The sequence below is a fragment of the Coccidioides immitis genome, assembly GCF_000149335.2.
Source record: "Coccidioides immitis RS genomic scaffold supercont3.1, whole genome shotgun sequence".
Lineage (NCBI taxonomy): Eukaryota > Fungi > Ascomycota > Eurotiomycetes > Onygenales > Onygenaceae > Coccidioides > Coccidioides immitis.
The window spans coordinates 1,624,298-1,641,577 of record NW_004504310.1 but is presented as its reverse complement, the minus strand read 5'-3'; the positions used below and the strand labels follow the sequence as shown (position 1 = coordinate 1,641,577).

Here is a 17,280-nt window from a genome sequence, read left to right as displayed (position 1 = left end):
TTCCTGGGTTTCTCTGCTCGGCTTGTTCCTCATGTGCTCCTGAATTGCCCAAGGAGCTTGGTTTCCTTTAAGAAGTTCACAGCCTGGGCTGCTAGCTTCCTATTAGAAAGCCAAGGGGGACACCTTTGTGCTTGCTGTTAAGTGACACCCAAGTGGAGATATCACTCTATACATGAACAACACTGAGGCTGTGAAGAGGATGACAGACCATAAAGAGGAATGGCTGGGAGCTATGGGGGATAAAGCAGTGGTACGGACACCGTCCTATGGGGCTGTGGTGCATGGAGTGAGCACCAGAATGGAGGTCTCAAACATAACTGAGATGGAGGACATGATACACTGGAACAACCCTAGCCTGGAGAATGCAAAGATGTCATTTATCCTCTCTTTTATCGTTTCGGCTGTGGCCAGTCGGGCCTCGCTTGTAGGGTCATCGTTTTGGGTTTTAATCAGGACTTCGCGTAGGCCGCTTGTAGGTCGGGGCTGGGAGGGTCTCGGCACAATGGGACGAGAGAGCTAGGAGGAGAATGCTAGGACAAGAATGCTAGGACGAGAGAGCTAGGACAAGAATGCTAGGACGAGAGAGCTAGGAGGAGAATGGGACGAGAGAGCTAGGAGGAGAATGCTAGGACAAGAATAATAGGATTTCTGGCTTCCTGGCTCTTTCTAAGACCACCAAAAATGGCTCTTATTCATCTTTGATTTTCTGAGGTGACTGCTTCTTAAAAGGAAACAAACTGTCCAATTTTCCCGGAACTTGCGGGAGTGGTGGAGCACATCCAAGTCCTTTGTCAATGGATCATCTGGGAGTGACAGGTCCCATAGGGACCTGTTGAGAACATCGCTATCTACCCACCCCGCGAACCCTTTGTATTCAATTCAATCTCCTTCCCCAGGATGTCAGTAGCAGTTGTCCAAGGTTTATTAAAATACACCTCAGGGCTTCGATATGCGATGGAGGTAATAGTTCCCCGCGAGGGTCTCTCAACTGCCTTCTCCATTGGTAGACGGATCACTTGGATGAAGTGATAGAATAAAACCCATACTCATCCCCAGATCAGCTATTTTTGTTACCAAACTCTCACCAGATCCCGGTTTCTCATTTTCAAGGTTGGACCATTGGATCACTGACTGTGATCGCCGGTCTGCGCAGGCGTGCTCGCTTTGATCACCAAGACTGGCAGCCATTGGTCGCAATCACTGGGCAAGGGTGATTATTGCCTCCAGGTCACACCCTCCTCAATCACTCTGGGTTGCCGCCAGGCGACTACAGCAGCCCAGGCGGGTGCCGTGCCACACAGATAACTCTCAGGGCATATCCTAGGCACTAACTGCACCATCAAACCAACCACCCAACCTCAACGTCACGAGCCGACCCAGTTCCGTGGATCCACCCTCTCGTGCCCCAACTTCATCCATATCCTGGAGAATTTTGTCAATATATTCACCTGCCCCGGAGAGGTGAAGGATATGAGCAATGGCACGGTGAATAGCGAGAAGACGGGGCGATGGAGGTTCTATTGATCGGTCGGTGGTAAGGAAGAGTTCGCGTGTAACTGGGAGCTCTGGCACAACCTCCGCAGGCAGAAAGCTGTCAATTCGATAGGTATGGTCAAGGCCGGGCACAGGGTTAAAAAAAACCGAGAAGTTGCCAAACATAGCATGGAAATCAGGAGTAAGGCTCATGGCGTTCAATGGCCGGTCAATGTTGATGCCTTCAATGAAGTGTGAGACACCACAATCGAACATGTCAAGCACTAACAATGCAGCTTTTTTTGAGTCACTCTGCAAAGGCTAGCGCGTCAGAATGAGGTGTTATGCATCCTTGTAGAAGGTGGCTTACCAACTGTCCATCCGCGTCCGCTTGTGCCAGAGAATGTGGAATAATATGGGCTACTTCAAGAATTGCAAACGGTTGCCCTCTAAGCTGGTTGCCTTCGTCGTCTAGAGAATTGCCACCCTGTTGCTGGAAACGACTGATTGCTTCCTTACGGTCGAACTGGCGGGATATCATGCATCGATGGTGGTCACGGAGGAGGCAGAGGCCTCGAAGAACCGACACTCGGTCTGGTGTTGGAAGATACCCATGCGTTTCTCCTTGGGCTCGTTCGATTGCAGAAAGGTGGGCGGGGGAGGGCTGTGCTGTGCGCTGGCCAGAAGCTTTGACTAGAGAGAAGAGAGAAACGTCAACACGTGGTCACTCTGGCAATGTTATGATCACGGACGTGGTATGAAAAAATTGTCGAGCAAGAAATCCGCGAAGCTGGATAAACTATCACGCAGCTGGTTCTCTTTGCCATCCAAGTCGGGATCCTGCTCCGCAGCAATATCCAAGCTCATGCAGTCAAAGAATGCGCGTAAAAAGGTGTCCTGGGAAAGCTCAGAGCGGGAATATTCATATGTATAGCGGACAAGCAAAGGGCGGCGGTAAGAATCGTCGGATCCTTCAGTGCTGAAATGGTTAATGATGCTGTAGAATTGGTGCTTTGCACGAGCGCGTTCATCTGCTGCCAGGGGAATGGGGCCTGAGAAGTTGATAATCCCCTCAAGGGATGCTTGGTGGCGATGTCTGGCCATTGGTTGTATTTTTTTCTCCGTCACTAGTGAATAGGTTGGATGTAAAGTTGTTATATTGAGATAGAACGGAGTGATGCATATGAGGTCGGTTTTCTCCTTGTTGAACACGGTGCTTAGTTTCTCCGGTCCATATTAGGTTTAGTGTGCTAGAGTATATCACCACGTGATGCAACCTAAAAAGAAGACTCCTTTGCGAACAGTGCTTCGCAAGGTTCTCAGAGCATCAAAACGGCTCGAGAGGGGACAAGGCAGTAACTGGCCTACAAAGGTAGCTTACGCAGTGGGAAAAATAAGTCTTGGATTGGTTGATGTTCTAGCAGAGGTTTTCTCGAGCTCGAGAGATATATCTAAATCTGCGCTGCGCCAAGGCCTTTAGCGCGAAGCAGGCGACTGCCGGCTTGGCAGGACAAAAATACGAGGGCTGCTCTCAACCTACGAGCTCCCGATCGTGAGACGCGCCAAAACGCGATTGCGAGCTTCGACTCTTCAGCTTCAAAATCAAAAAAAAAAAAAAAAAAAGGTCAACGAAGACGTTTTATGTGACGGCGCTGATCACTACATCGATTGCTACATTGCTTCCAACACATTGCAATCGCTTATGTAACTCCTCACTGCACCCCAAATCAGCGATGAAGGGCGTCTCGCTGCTCTCAGTAGCAAGCGAGCTTGAGACCATTGGAAGAAATGTTGGGCCATGGAATTTTTGACCGCAGGCTATGACGCATGCATTTCTGAGTGAGGCTTGACAGGCAATATTCAGCTACAACGCAATGTTCCCATACCCAGGCTCGCCACCGTGCCCTGGCTCATGCCACCACAGTTTCGGAAGCTTCTCGCCATGATGGACGCTAATCCTAAAGAGGCTAGATCATTAGATAGGGGGAAGCACGTGAATTCTGTCTACAAGACGGAGAATCGGAGAGGACTCTCTTATGCTGTTTATAAGTATTGCTCTGTCTTGTGTTTACTGTCTTGTGATAAATGTTGTCATGAGTCAGCTGTCACAACTCTTGGCAAGAAATGAGACTAGATCAGTCCTGGGAATTTCTTCCCATCTCAAATACTGATATGAGACTATTGCGCTATCTCATTGAGTGCCCGGCCTGGGACACACGATACAAGCCATGCTTTGCAGAATTTTCCAGGCAACTGCAAGGCCATGAAAAATACGTGGCACTAAGGCGTTGCCATTTTTGGGGCGGCTGGGAGCCGCTATGGCCAAGATTGGGATTGACCACAATTTTCTCTAGCTAGTGCTCCTGAGGGAGACCACACATTCCCAGCTGATGCCATGCTTACGCCAATTCCGCAGGGCATAGGATACTACTGAGGCAGACCACGCATTTCCCAACTGATGCCATGCTTACTCCAATTCCGCAGGGCATAGGATACTACTGAGGCAGCATCCCAGCTGATGCCACAATGCCGATTCCGCAGGGCAAATGGTGCTTTCAAGGCAAGCCACTTGTTACCCAGATTAGGGCCTTTCCTCTTAGGGCAAGCATGCCATCAGGGCATCTCGGTCCATGAGGCATTTTTTGCCCTAGAACCCTAAATGCACTGGGGCAGGCCACAATTTCAGCACCAAAGGCGGCCTTCTATCAAGGCATTCCTGATCTTGAGGCATGAACATTCTCAGGGCGCCTTTTGGACTGTGGCAAGCCTCGCTTGAGCCACAGACTTCTTATTCCTCAAGGCAACCCTACGCCCAAGCACACGCAACCCCCCTGAGGCAACTTTTCGCCCCGGGGACACCGCCAAACCATCAATTTTCAATTGTCTCCCAAGGCAACTTGCCGCCCTAGGGCAACCACTTATGTAAGGGGGTAGAGCCGAAGTAGATTCGATTAACTAACTACGCCCAAATAACGATAAGGGCTCGATGAGGAGCGAAAGAAATCTAGCTACACAAGGCTGTCTATATACTACGAAGCATGCATGTCCCATAGTCTCCCGATGTCTGTGCCGGACGATATCGGTTGTTGGTCTCGGGCGATAGCCTCTTGAGGGAGTTGAAAGGGGGCCGGCAAGTGAATCGGTAAGAGGACAACGGTAGTACGATCGGGAAGACATCAGTAAGAGAGTCGGGAATAGAACATCGGCAAGAAGACCGGAAGGAAAGCCGGAACGAGAACGTCGACGATGTGACGGACACGTCTCCGATCTTCGGATTATGGTTCTTCCGGTGATTAGTCATCAGGTGGCCCGAGCTCTGAGGTCGGCGTCGGATATCTCGCACACTCGCGTTCCCTTCTTCCTTTGCTCCCTCAAGTTTAGTATTTTCGATTTATGAGTTACCTAGGTACAGAGTACATCAGAAATGATAAAAAAGTAACAATCTTAGGTAATGATGTTAAGCTAGTTAACTACAGAGTACTCCGTAGTTAACTACATAGTTATTAGCTATTCGGTGGGGCTGTGGTGGACACCTTACTGTACTCCGCAGCCAAGAATGATTTAGTGAACCCATCCCCATCGCCATCGCCATCTCCATCTCCATCTTGATCTTGCAAGCCATGTCGTCCCGCCCTTTCAACCCACTGCCTGCGTGCCCCATCCCAATTCAGTGGGATGTGCCAGGCCGTATTGCAGAGCTGCAAGCCATGATCAATGACCCTGTCACCAGTGAACCACAGAAGCTAAACCTCTAGGCTGCTATCGACCTGTATCATGCAAAAGAGCTTCCAGGGCGGTTTAAGTGGATCCAGGACGGCAAAGTTGTCCACCATAGGGATATCGATTTCCATACTGGGTTGAGGTATTTCTCTTCCCCTCAATTATCTGTCCACCCGTAGTTGTCATTGGATCAGCACTGTAAAGGTCCGGTGGGTTGGGATCCATCTTATTCTTATCTCCAGCTGAACTTGATTTCACTCCCGCCCTTGTTCATGGCTCAAACACCAATCAGCACAGCGCTCAGATCATGGGTTCAGATGTGGCCATTCCATCCAGCAGAAGAATGAAGATTCGAGCTGTCATTCTGTTTATTTATTTCTTAACAATTGCCTGTGCTCTTCTTTTCCCTTAAAATTGCGAGGCTGGGTGCAATCCATCATAAAAATTTGTTGTATGGGGTATTTTTTTGCCTGAGACTTATTTGGTTCCCTGGGAGAGTTGACAGCACAACCCCTGTCACCCCTGCAAAAACACACGGGTGAATATGCACTATAGGCTTCAGGCAAAGTGAATGCTAACATGCAAGAGTCCAAGGCAGCGAGTCTCCTAAATGGCATGGTTGGGGCAGTGAGAAACCTGAACAGACTTAGTCTCATTTTCCTATCTTGTCTATACACCTCTCCTTGTGCCTGCCCTGATGAAGCCCGGCTGGGATAAGTACATGGATAACTATCCCCCTACTTCATTTGAAAAGAACATGGCTCTGGGTTATTGAGGTGAGTGGTTAGAGAGGAGTCTCTCGGGAGACACGTGGCAAAGGATATACATTAAATACTCCATATACAACCCTTTTTTGACGTCTTCGCCATGAACGACTACATGGCAAGCAAACCCCCTCTATGATGAACTCAACCGGGGGGGACCGGGTATTCGATTAACGCTGCATCCGGAAGCTCCAACAGGAGCTGCCCGCCAGCAATGTTTTCCAGAGTGTTTCCACTCTAATAGATGCCGGGAACGATTCTCCATTTCACAACCTTTTTGTACTTGTCCCAGTCATCGCCATACTTCTCTGCACAGGCGGCATCGTCTCTCCGTTCACGATGAATGAGCATAGTGGCAAACCACACAGCGTAGAAATACGTATAAAGAGTGCCCCACCCTCGTGCGGCGCCCTGGATCACCTCCCGGCCATCGAGCATCTTAGTGACACCCACATCTGCAACGTGGCTATTGGCTGGAAAAATGAGGTAGCCCGCAAAAGCTGTCGGGAGACTAAAAGGCAATGACTGCGTCCAGTCCCCAAAGTAATTAATATGCCGTGCGACTCCCCACCATCCGGCAGTGAGTAGCCTTGTGCCTCTCTTTGTTTGTATGTACGACATGCCCGCGACGCTAGGGTGATTGGGGTTAGTGCGAAAGGTGTTTTTCTGGCCGTTGGCGGCGCGGAAGATATACAGGCCGATGGCGAACACAGTACTAACTGCGACAAGTCCCATCCACCCCAGTTGTACCGGGTAGACTGAGAGATAGCGACACTGGGTCGAGTACAAGAACGGCACCCAAACGATATCCCCGAAACTGAGCATAAATCCTAGTCCGTCCGTGGTGATGTCCATCATGCCCAGAATGCCTGTTTCCGCATACTGACCATCGAGTACGTAATAGCCCTGCACCGCCGTTATGATAAAGATGCTGTCGGTTACGTAGCCGTACGTACGGTATTGCTTAGCAACGAAGGCTAGGTTGAGCAACGCCCAACCGGTCAGACCGGGACGCATCTCGAACCAGGCCTTGAGATCAACTTCGCCAATGAAGGGGAGCGTGATTCGGGGATTTAGTTCACGTCCAATGTAAAAATCGTAGATCATATTTCCAGTGTGGCCTCCCCTGGCGAGTTCTCGCATCTCGCTGTTACCAGGTTTCACACCAAAACTACCAATGTAGACGTACACCGAAAGGACATAGGCGATGATGATATTAGCGCTCAGAATTTGCAAGTAGTTGTCGGTGATGAATGTCCAAACGACGAAGTTCGCACCATAGAGGTAGGTGCCGACCGCGCATGCGGCCAATTGGACAATGGTGGCATAGAAAGCTGTAAGACGCCGTTAGTCCTGGTAAACGGCGATATCGCTCTCGGGATAACCTACCATTGAAGCGGTATTTGAGCGGACGGCCAGACTCGCGCAATTTGGTCCCGTATACCTCCTGAGCCGGAAGCACCCGATACAGGACCAAGCTGAGCAGATAATAAGCTAGCGTCCACTTTGTAGCTTTCCAGCTCGCGAAACCCAAGATGCCATCCCGTGGCCACGGGATTTGCGACTTTAAGCTTTCCCAGGTAAGAGTGCGGATATCTAGAAGAGCTGGTGCTGGACAGCCGGTCACATCATTGCAGGTGAAATAGAGAAAATTCATCAGCACTGGAAGGCCAAGGACGATAGCAGTGGCCCCTGGACTAAGCAGCGAGTAACCCCTTGTTAGCAATGCCCTGGCAGTTGATGACTGAATTGAGGGACGACTTACGGGCCCCCGAATTCATACTTGGGTTTCTGTCTGGCCATGGTTGAGGACGATTGAAACGCGCCACAAGACGCTGAAATGGGCCGACGAGAAATTCCTGGCCCAACGCGAGTTTGAGAGCTCCCTTCCGAGATTCCAGAAATTTGAACGAAACATTTTAGCGTGTCAGAGCCGAGAAGGCTTCCCCTGAAATATCGTCTTGGCGCTTCTTGGTGCAGCTAACGAATTAGTGTTGCCTGAAGGCCTTCGTTCCCATCAACCAGAAAAGGGTCACCCTGACCAGCGCTTTGAAAGCTGGCAAACGATAAGACTTACCTTGGTCCGCCCATAAGCCCTGGAAGTTTGAAGTTGGCATACTCTGTACTTTAACCAAATCTAAGCTTCGGATCCCGACAACTTTTTCTCGTTAGTAAAATTGGCCTTTAGCCATCCACGTGCGAACCTTGAAGGCCTTGATGGAGCAAATGGATGAACTGGCATCCTTATTCCTCCAATGAACAGTGGGTTCTATCATATGGAGCTGGAAGCAATTCTGATATCTCTAATTGCCAGCGTACCAGTAACCGGCTTTGATCGCTTTGTTCCGGCAATGAGTATTAGTCCATAGTTGATTCACTATGTAAGTTTAAGTACTAAATTGAACTTCTTGTACGGAGTATATCGAAACAGGTTCCTTGTTTTTAAAGAGCGAAATAGGATCTCCCATATGTACGGAGTAGACCGCTCCACATGAGAAGACATTGCCAATAGAATTCATGACATTCAAAGTATGATTATAAGTAGATTCTGAAACGATCCTTCGAATCCACTTCCCCCTGAGTATCCCCATAAAGCGTTCACTTTGGCCAGGGATACACACAAAGAGCCACTAGCCCATAAAGAATCCATTCATCTCGGATCGGACGTAGAGGATTGTCCCCATCTCATCAAGACATCAATTCGTAGCCGGTTGGTTTATGGTGACAATCTGATCGTCCTCAATGACGGGGGGGTATTCTGTCCCAAGAGCACTAACAGCATCCATGGCAACCGACGGCGCTTCGGCCGCAAATCCTCTGCAGATAAGGACGGTGAGGATCACACTCATATGGTGAGCGATAAATGGGGTAATGCATACTTGATCAAATCTATACAGAGCCATAAGTTAGCAAAAGGTCGCTGATGAATTAACGGCGTGGTTGCAACTTACTGTATTCATGGGTAATTTTGCCACCCTGTTGACGAATGGAGGGGTTAGTTCTCGTGGTAGTACAACTGGGGGATTTGACTGCCTAGCATACGTTTGCCTTGATCGCATCCTTTGCCTGTTGAACCACCGAGTCAGGCGTTTCTGAAGGGAACGTGATGATGACGGACTTGTGTTGAGCGGAGGCGGCCATAGCAGCTGAGAAGAGAAAGCTAAAGATGAGAGTGAGTGTCACTTTCATGCTGTGGAACAGGTTAACTTGGAGATGTGTTGCGCTCAACGCGGGGTTGCGTGGAAGTTAAATGTGTTCAGATCAGGCACTCTAAAGGATCGAAAACTTGATGTGTTTTAATTTGTAATCACTCGAGAACTGCGTGAAAGGGTGAAGAGTAGGGGGGGGGGAACAATTAAGCGTTTGCCTGGCAGTCCTCTCTTCCTTTATATACTTCTTTGCTGATGACCTTGCAAGCAAGGATGCGGGAGGTTGCTAAACAAGTGGCACACTCGCCCATGGGACCATCGTCATCGCCAGATACGCCCATACGCCAGTCCCAGCGAAATGTAACATCGAGACGGCCTTCCGATCCCGAACCTGGAAAGCCACGTCATGTGATCCGGGAGCCACCCGCCACACTTGGCTCTGCTTAGTCAGACGTCGAACTCAGTACATACCGTGCTAACTAGTTAGTGGCGCAGTATGGCCTGGTTTTACATAAGAATCCGACGCCAAAACCTCTTCGCCTTCCACTGCCATCGTCAACCTCACACCACGACTCCTACCCCTACCCTCTGTTTTCTTTTCACCGCGCTTGTTCTCTTCTTAATGCCTAGATGAACGTCTTGCTTCCTTAGACGCCTGTTCTATTCGATTTTGCCTTTTTTTTTCCTGGTCTCCTTCGAAATCAGCCCGCCACCATCCAAACCACCTCGCACGTGTCGTCCTTTGCCAGTCTCAGAGTGAGATCAGACAATAATCCCACATCTCCCGGCCTAGACTAGTCAGCATACGCCGCTTGAAGGGAATACGTAGAACGGGGGAAGTGTTTTGATTTTTGGTTTTGCGATAGGCTGAGGAATACAAGGTGCTTTGGGAGTGAATTCGTGGGATATCGCACGGGTTCTGTTCTATGACCAGTCTCTGCGAATAATAGCTAGCAAAGAACAAAACTTTTTGCATACTGTTTTTTGTGTTTCTTCTTCTATTGCTCACTCAAATCAGAGATTTATCTCCGCAAGGAGGGAGAGAGACAGAAGACAGTCAAACAAAGAAACATATCATTGACTTATACTCCTGGCAACACAGGAAGCTACTTACTCCAGAATTTCACACTGCAAGAGAATAATCAGACCTCACCCTCTCTCCCTTGTCTTGTCATTTTCCTCCTTTTTTTTTTTTTTTTAACTCTTCAGCCTAATATCTCGACGGCGCTCGCCTCCGTCTGTCGCATTCCAATTTCCCGCAGTAAATCTACTGCCCGGTATGTCTGGACTCGCCTCGGATGAAGTCGCTGAGGACTACAAGAACTCCCTTGAAGACCTGACGACGAACGACAAATTCCAGATTAGCAATTTAACTGTCATTGCTAAGGAAAACACTGAACATGCGATGGCCATATCCAGGGTCCTGGAAAACCATATACGGACAGTAGGTCAAAATCTTCCTTTCCGTTGAACTCTATTTGTCGGGCTTTTTTCTCTTTGCGTTTCCATGGCTTTTGCCTATATGTCGTCAGATTTGTAGACGCTTATATTTTGCGGGATCGTTGTCTAATTTGTTTCTGTAGACCCCCCCTTCGCAAAAGCTACCGGCTCTTTATGTAGTTGACTCGGTCGTCAAGAACGTAGGGACTCCCTACACTTTATTCTTAGGACGCAACCTCTACCAGACTTTCATGAATGCGTATACCCTTGTCGATTCCCAGACTCGGAAAAAACTAGACGAGATGTTAAAGACGTGGAAGGAACCTGTTCCAGGGTCCTTGGACCCCAGGCCTGTGTTTCCTGTTGAAATCACCCGCACTATCGAGAACGCTCTGATTAAAGCAAGGACAGCGGCCCTTCAGCAACAACAGGCAAGACAGCAGCAGGAGATTCGCAGCCGTACCCGTGGGGTTGCTACTCCTCCTCCGGCATGGAAGCAAGCTGCCACCCTACCCCAAACTGCAGCTCAATATACGTCGTCTTCCGGTCAGCCACAGCATGCTAACGGTCAGATTCATGTAAGTGATCCCGCTGCTATTTCCGTTAATATCCTAATTCTTACACCCAATAGTCGGATCCATACCAAGCGAGATACGCACAAACTGCTCCCCCTCAGTATCCTCCAGCTGCACAGCAACAATACCCGTACAGCCAGTCGTATTCAGAGGGTGTTGATCTGGCTTCTTTGCATCGCGATATCGACAACTTGATCTTGAGCGCACGGAGCGACTTTGCTAACAAGCCTCTTGATACCGCTGTCCAACAGCGGCTTAAGGCGCTTTTAGATCTACAAAGCATTCTCCAGCAACAAAAGCTACCACAAGAGCAACTAAAACTTATTCGCGATCAGGTCTCCAAACTTTCAGCATCGGCCCCAGTAGCACCCATAGCCCCAGCTGCCTTACCCCTTCCGCCGATTACTACATCAGCTGTCCCAACACCGCCGCTCCTGGCGACTCATACTCCTCAACCAAATCTTCAGGCCCTATTACACCCAAGTACTCTAGCAGAGCTTATTAAAGCCACCGCAAATCCCCAAAGTCGTACTCCTCCACCACCTCAGGCTCAAGTATTTTCTCAACAAGCCCCTGTCAGTACATCTAGTACACCCACAACCGCAACTCCGGCGCTCAGTGAAAACCCCTTAATTGCCTCCCTTAGAGCACGCGGCCTTCTTCCACCGGCGCCCGGTGCTCCTGCATCCCAGCCAGCCCCCAGTCTTCCATTCATTCTTCCTGGTCAAAACGGATATACCCCAAGCACAACTCCACAATTACCGACTCCTACTCAAACAAATATCAAAATTAATGTGCAAATGAGCTCGGCATCTATCAAAGTGTAAGTTATTTTGTTGGTTCTTCTTTATCGTATAATTATTAACTCTTGCATATAGGCCCCGCCCAAATCTTATTTTCCGCCTCTATGAAGAAAAATCAAATCGTTGCGGAACGTGTGGGCGTCGTTTTGCGGCTAATGATGAAGGGAAGGAGAAGAAAGCTCGGCATTTGGACTGGCATTTCAAAACCAATCTACGCATGAACGAAGCATCCAAACGTGGCCAAAGTCGTAGTTGGTACGTGGATGAGAGAGTAGGTACCCCATGGACCTTTATTGCTCTCTTTTCTTTTTTTTTTTTTTTTTTTTTTTTTTGGGATAACTACTTACAAACCGTAGGACTGGATTAAATCCCGCGACTATGACGATGATGTCGATTTAACCGATGCCGCATTTACTTCGGCCGGTAAATCAACAGGCCAGGATGGAGCAACGAAACAGGCCCCCCAGCAACGATGGATTCATGCACCAAACGACGCAGCGCTGCGAAATACCCCGTGTCCAATTTGTCAGGAGCATTTTGAGTCAACGTGGTCGGAAGAAGCGCAGGATTGGATATGGAGGGATGCGACTAAAGTGGGTAGTCGTGTATATCATGCCAGTTGTTATTCAGAGCTCACAAAGGATGGAGCTGCTGCTCCTCCCGGCTCACTAACCCCAGTTGGGCGGACATCCACTCCCGATTCTGTTTTAGGGAAACGCAAGGCAGAGGTACGATGTTGCTGAGGTACTCTCTTGGATTTTGACGTCGTTCTTACTAACACTTTGACAGGACATTGACTCTCCTGGATCTAATGTTAGAATAAAAACGGAACCGGTTTCTTGACAAGTCAAGTTTACGTAGCTTATCACCTCAACGCTCAAGTGACCATGTCCGTCCAACCATCGACTCCTACAATTCGGCGTGGGGACCAAACACGACGAGCGATATGTTCACGGCGGAGGACCCTGTTATTTTTACTGCATCATGTACTATTTAGCCGAGAGCCTTAGACATTCAAATGGCATGCATTTGGTTACTTTGTATCACTTGTTGTTCGAGGTTATTCTAGCTTTTGGGCATTTGAGCTTATCTACTCCGTATTTGCGTGTCACGCGGCGTTGGTTTACTTATCCGATGTAACTCTGTTGTGGAAACCCCTCATCTCTATCACCAATGGGACATAGATACCAGTATATAATCAATTTGATTCGATTATTTATTTGACTTACGGGAAGTCTTCACTCTTTTTTAACCCAGGTCATTTGAAATTTCATATTCATAGCTCCATATTCATCATGGCGGAACCGTATAAGCTACGTTGGGGAATGATGGGTGAGGCGCGTCTTCATCCCTAGATTCCTTGCATCAAGTATCAGGCTGACGACATGTACAGCGACGGGTGGTATTGTCAAAAGTATGGCCCGATCTTCTTTGGACTTTACATTTCCCTCGAAACTCCCCAATCCCATATCCAGGCCCTCGATCTAACTGGATGACCGAACAGAATTCACGCGCGACCTCCTCATCGACCCCGCTCTCCGCAGCTCAGGAGACATTTCCCACACAGTTAGCGCCGTAGCATCATCTACGTCCAAAGCGCGCGCGGAGCAGTTCATCGCCGAACTCGGACTGCCTGCTCCCTGCGCTGCATATGGATCCTACGAAGAATTGGTCAAAGACCCGTGCGTCGATGTCGTCTACGTCGCAACTCCCCACTCCCATCATTTTCAGAATGCCATGCTTGCCCTGGAGCATGGGAAACATGTCCTTTGTGAGAAAGCGTTCACGGTGAATGCGGCGCAGGCGAAGATCTTGGTGGAAACGGCAAGGAAGAAAGAGCTGTTTCTGATGGAAGCGGTGTGGACAAGGTATTTCCCACTTTGTGTGGAGATTAGGGAGCTGGTGAAGAGAGGGGAGATTGGGGAGGTGCTGAGAGTGATAGCGGACACGAGCGCAGGGAGTGATTTAGAGAAGGATTGGAGTCTGGATCATAGGATGGTTAACATAAATCTTGCAGGTGGTGCGCTACTTGATCGTGAGTGTTGAGCATCTCTTCTTCTGCTCAGGCTTCCCTCTTTGAAGTCAGCGCTTTAGGCTAATGTGTGCTCTACAGTGGGTATCTACTCATTAACCTGGGCTTTCCAGATTCTTTACCATACACTCCCACCGTCAGACCGCGCTGCTCCTTCTGCGATATCCTCTCAAATCACCAAGTACCCCGCTACCGGAGCTGATGAATCCACGTCTATTTTACTTGAGTTCCCCCGGTCCACACCATTAGGGAAACTCAAAAGCCATGCCGTTGCCATGACGAGCATCCGCGTGTCCATTGACCCAGATGAAGAAGGCACTGCAGGCCCATCAGTCCGTATTCAAGGCACAAATGGTGAGATCCAAGTCTATGGCGATCCTTACCATCCCAAAAGATATAAGATTATACCACGAAAGATTGTAGGTCAGCTTGTGAAAGCTGTGAAACAGGTTGACGCTGTGTTCCCAGGGAATGGACGGGGAATGTACTGGGAAGCTGATGAAGTGGCTAGATGTCTGAGGGATGGAAAGCTGGAAAGCGAAACCATGCCTTTATCAGAGAGTTTGGTGATTATGGAGGTCATGGATGAGGTGCGGAGGCAGGGAGGGTTGGCGTACCCGGAAAAAATTGAGTCAACGCAGTATCCACTGCAACTTTGAGAGGTTGGAGCTGTGTTTGCATAGGTCTAGGGATGACAGCTGGCATCTTTACATGTATATATGTATGTACGCCTTTTCTTCGCCTCTTATGCCTTACCCTTCTCCCAGCCGGAAATTATGGTGGTTAAATATGTACCTGAATGACATTTTGCACTGTTTGGCTTTCAAATGTGTGTCGAAATAAATGCATATGTACGGAGTATGCCGTGTGTGCTCTAAGCTACCTAAAGGGGATTTTGTCTACGGAGCACCAGGGGCTCCAGATTGGAATGTGCCAGACGCACGTGACACGCGAGAGCTGGATTACCTAACACAGTACGCAAATGTTGGTCATGTGACCACAGTTTACCGCCCGTAACTTGCTGCGATCCATCCGTGCTCTCTCTTTTCTGCTCATGTTTGCTAGCAAACGTGCTTGGGAAGGGAAAGGATCAGTTCTAATGCAACCCTCGAGAATAAGCCTCTCACGGGGCGCGATTCTTATTCCTTTTTCACAGCAACATACAAAGAAATGACACCCCTATTACCCCAGCATCGCCATCAGTCATCCCTTGAGGGCATCATCAATTTTTCCGGCCCTAAACCCTTCGCAGTGGATGAACGGGCTGGGGCTCGGCGCAGATTTTATGATATTATTAACCATTTCGACACAACAGATAATGACAAAAGGGTTGGATACAGGCGCCCTCGACTTGTCCGCTATACCTATGAATACTCGCGCTCTGAGTTATCACAAGATACCTTTCTACGTGCCTTCTTCGAATTTATGAAGCTAGATGTCGCTGGGGAAGAAGATATTGACTTTCTTGATGAAGACCTGGAGAATCAACTGGGCAAGAACTTGATCACATTTGCAGACTTCCTGCTAGATAACTTCTTTCTACCACGTCTGGTCCCTATCCACTGCCCTGTCAGACATCTGCTAACCTTTTTACAGTCAAAGCTTCTGGCCGGTACACTCCACAGCCCTCCCCTGCACATCTTTCAGCCATCCAAAGAGCACAAGGAGGAATACATGAATTTACTGGGACACCTGACCGAATATCAGTCCTTCGAGGTTCTTGCCTTATCCGTGACCGCCATCGCTGTGTGATCTCGCGCAAATTTGATCAGCAGGAGGCAATAATTCGGTTGACAAAACATGGCAATAATGCCCAAGATGATGAAGGGAACCTGCTTCGGGGACAGTTATCCATGATTTTAAGAGTGGCCCATATACTCCCACATTCTCTAACACAAGCAAATGCAGATTGTCTATTAGTAAGCCACCTTGTCAAAGAGAATCTTTCCCTAGGCTAAAAGACATGCTTAGGATGATTCCAAAACAGCAGCACTCATGATTCTCAACATGTTTGATTGCAATGTTTCACATCTTATTGATGGTAACAATATTGACCGGCCATTTAATGCTATGAGTCTTACTCATGATCTCCACACCCATTTTGGCAATTTTGCTGTTTTCTTTGAAGCTGTTCCTGGCCAGGCGCATACCTACCAAGTCAATACTTTCCTTCCCCCCGGAATTTTACAAGATCTCCCTGTTACTCGCACATTTTATCTCACCAATGACCGATCAATAGAACCCCCTTCACCCCGGCTCCTTGCCATACACCATGCTATTGCTCATATCCTTCACCTCTCTGGGGCAGGGGAATATATTGATAACATTCTGCGGGATATGGAGGAGACAGGTGTACAAGAGGATGGGTCCACAGAACTCGGCCGTATAATGAAGTTGAGATTGGGTGGTTGGCTAGATGGCGCGGTTGGTGCATATGGTTAGCCCTTGTGCTTGTTGCCTGTGTGTCTGGTTCTTCCTTCAGAAGGCCTTGAAGAGATCTACAAGGACCAAGATCTAGACCTCTTCATCAAGCAGGATGTGGAAGTTGGATCCACCTGCCCGTTTTTTAGTGCGATCAGCAACTAGGGCCCCCTTTTACGGTATAATTACCAGATCTCTACGCCTTGGAGTCGCTGGGGGCGAGTGGCTTAAGAAGAGTACCAGTATTATAGGATATGAAGGCTACTTTTACATAGAATAACATCAGCATCCATGAATGGCGGGCATTGGACCAGATTCCCACTTCTTTCACAAGAGCAAATTGTAAATAAATTCTCAGTTTGGTGTTTTCTGAACAGTTTGGCCGAGTTCTCCTGGCCGCGACATGCTGCTGTCTACAATCCACGTTCGTCGTCAACAGCTTCAGTTGACAGAATGGGAGCGGCCTCCCCACTTTTCAGCCAGACAGCGGTCATTATCCTAAATGCTCAGAATGGGAGGAAGCAATCTGATCAATTGTAGCTTTGAATTACTATTTAACTTATTTTTACTTTTATGTGGCATGGTGACGAATAGCATCCCTACTATGGTCAAGCATCTGATGACAATTCGAGGGGCTGGATGCTTTCACTAAGTCTACCAGGGTGTCGTATCTACACGTTTGCTTGTATATGGTTTCATGGCCTATATTCAAATACTCTCAAGAATATCAGGATTAGACATTGAGCAAAGGCTTCCCTATCTTGTCACTTTCCACCAGGATCTGGCAGGCTTGCTTATTGTCAACTCCCATGTCTTTCTTGACCAGCATAACCAGCTCGGGCATCAAGGCCTCATACACATAGCCAGTGAGTGCACCATAGTTCAAGACAAGGAGCTCAGCCC

At 48.6% G+C, this 17,280-nt stretch overlaps 7 protein-coding genes across 7 annotated transcripts; 3 read left to right on the top strand and 4 right to left on the bottom strand.

Moving 5' to 3' along the window:
• Window positions 1-172: 172 nt before the first annotated feature.
• On the top strand, window positions 173-710 carry CIMG_02514 (uncharacterized protein; the record flags this gene model as incomplete). The annotated part of the gene is made up of 2 exons (XM_001248742.2): window positions 173-424; window positions 630-710. The coding sequence occupies 2 exons, from the start codon at window positions 173-175 to the stop codon at window positions 708-710; spliced, it is 333 nt and encodes a 110-aa protein (XP_001248743.2).
• Window positions 711-848: 138 nt separating this feature from the next.
• Window positions 849-1,188, bottom strand: CIMG_02515 (uncharacterized protein; the record flags this gene model as incomplete). Its single annotated transcript, XM_001248743.2, has 2 exons — window positions 849-1,015; window positions 1,086-1,188. The coding sequence occupies 2 exons, from the start codon at window positions 1,186-1,188 to the stop codon at window positions 849-851; spliced, it is 270 nt and encodes an 89-aa protein (XP_001248744.2).
• A 3,307-nt stretch (window positions 1,189-4,495) lies between these two features.
• On the bottom strand, window positions 4,496-5,324 carry CIMG_10969 (uncharacterized protein; the record flags this gene model as incomplete). Its single annotated transcript, XM_012358966.1, has 3 exons — window positions 4,496-4,839; window positions 5,012-5,171; window positions 5,223-5,324. The coding sequence occupies 3 exons, from the start codon at window positions 5,322-5,324 to the stop codon at window positions 4,496-4,498; spliced, it is 606 nt and encodes a 201-aa protein (XP_012214389.1).
• Window positions 5,325-5,824: 500 nt separating this feature from the next.
• Window positions 5,825-7,849, bottom strand: CIMG_02517 (delta14-sterol reductase). Its single transcript, XM_001248745.2, has 3 exons — window positions 7,723-7,849; window positions 7,347-7,654; window positions 5,825-7,291 (listed from the first exon to the last, which is right to left on the bottom strand). The coding sequence occupies exons 1-3, from the start codon at window positions 7,758-7,760 to the stop codon at window positions 6,195-6,197; spliced, it is 1,443 nt and encodes a 480-aa protein (XP_001248746.2). The 5' UTR covers window positions 7,761-7,849; the 3' UTR covers window positions 5,825-6,194.
• A 462-nt stretch (window positions 7,850-8,311) lies between these two features.
• On the bottom strand, window positions 8,312-9,382 carry CIMG_02518 (uncharacterized protein). The gene is made up of 4 exons (XM_001248746.2): window positions 9,000-9,382; window positions 8,909-8,933; window positions 8,837-8,846; window positions 8,312-8,774 (listed from the first exon to the last, which is right to left on the bottom strand). Exons 1-4 carry the CDS (start codon window positions 9,144-9,146, stop codon window positions 8,654-8,656), a joined length of 303 nt encoding a protein of 100 aa, XP_001248747.1. The 5' UTR covers window positions 9,147-9,382; the 3' UTR covers window positions 8,312-8,653.
• A 923-nt stretch (window positions 9,383-10,305) lies between these two features.
• CIMG_02519 (mRNA cleavage factor complex component Pcf11) lies at window positions 10,306-12,767 on the top strand (the record flags this gene model as incomplete). Its single annotated transcript, XM_001248747.2, has 6 exons — window positions 10,306-10,550; window positions 10,690-11,124; window positions 11,178-11,944; window positions 12,000-12,195; window positions 12,281-12,652; window positions 12,714-12,767. Exons 1-6 carry the CDS (start codon window positions 10,386-10,388, stop codon window positions 12,765-12,767), a joined length of 1,989 nt encoding a protein of 662 aa, XP_001248748.1. The 5' UTR covers window positions 10,306-10,385.
• Window positions 12,768-13,110: 343 nt separating this feature from the next.
• CIMG_02520 (dimeric dihydrodiol dehydrogenase) lies at window positions 13,111-14,910 on the top strand. The gene is made up of 4 exons (XM_001248748.2): window positions 13,111-13,256; window positions 13,318-13,338; window positions 13,429-13,959; window positions 14,038-14,910. Exons 1-4 carry the CDS (start codon window positions 13,220-13,222, stop codon window positions 14,613-14,615), a joined length of 1,167 nt encoding a protein of 388 aa, XP_001248749.1. The 5' UTR covers window positions 13,111-13,219; the 3' UTR covers window positions 14,616-14,910.
• Window positions 14,911-17,280: the final 2,370 nt, after the last annotated feature.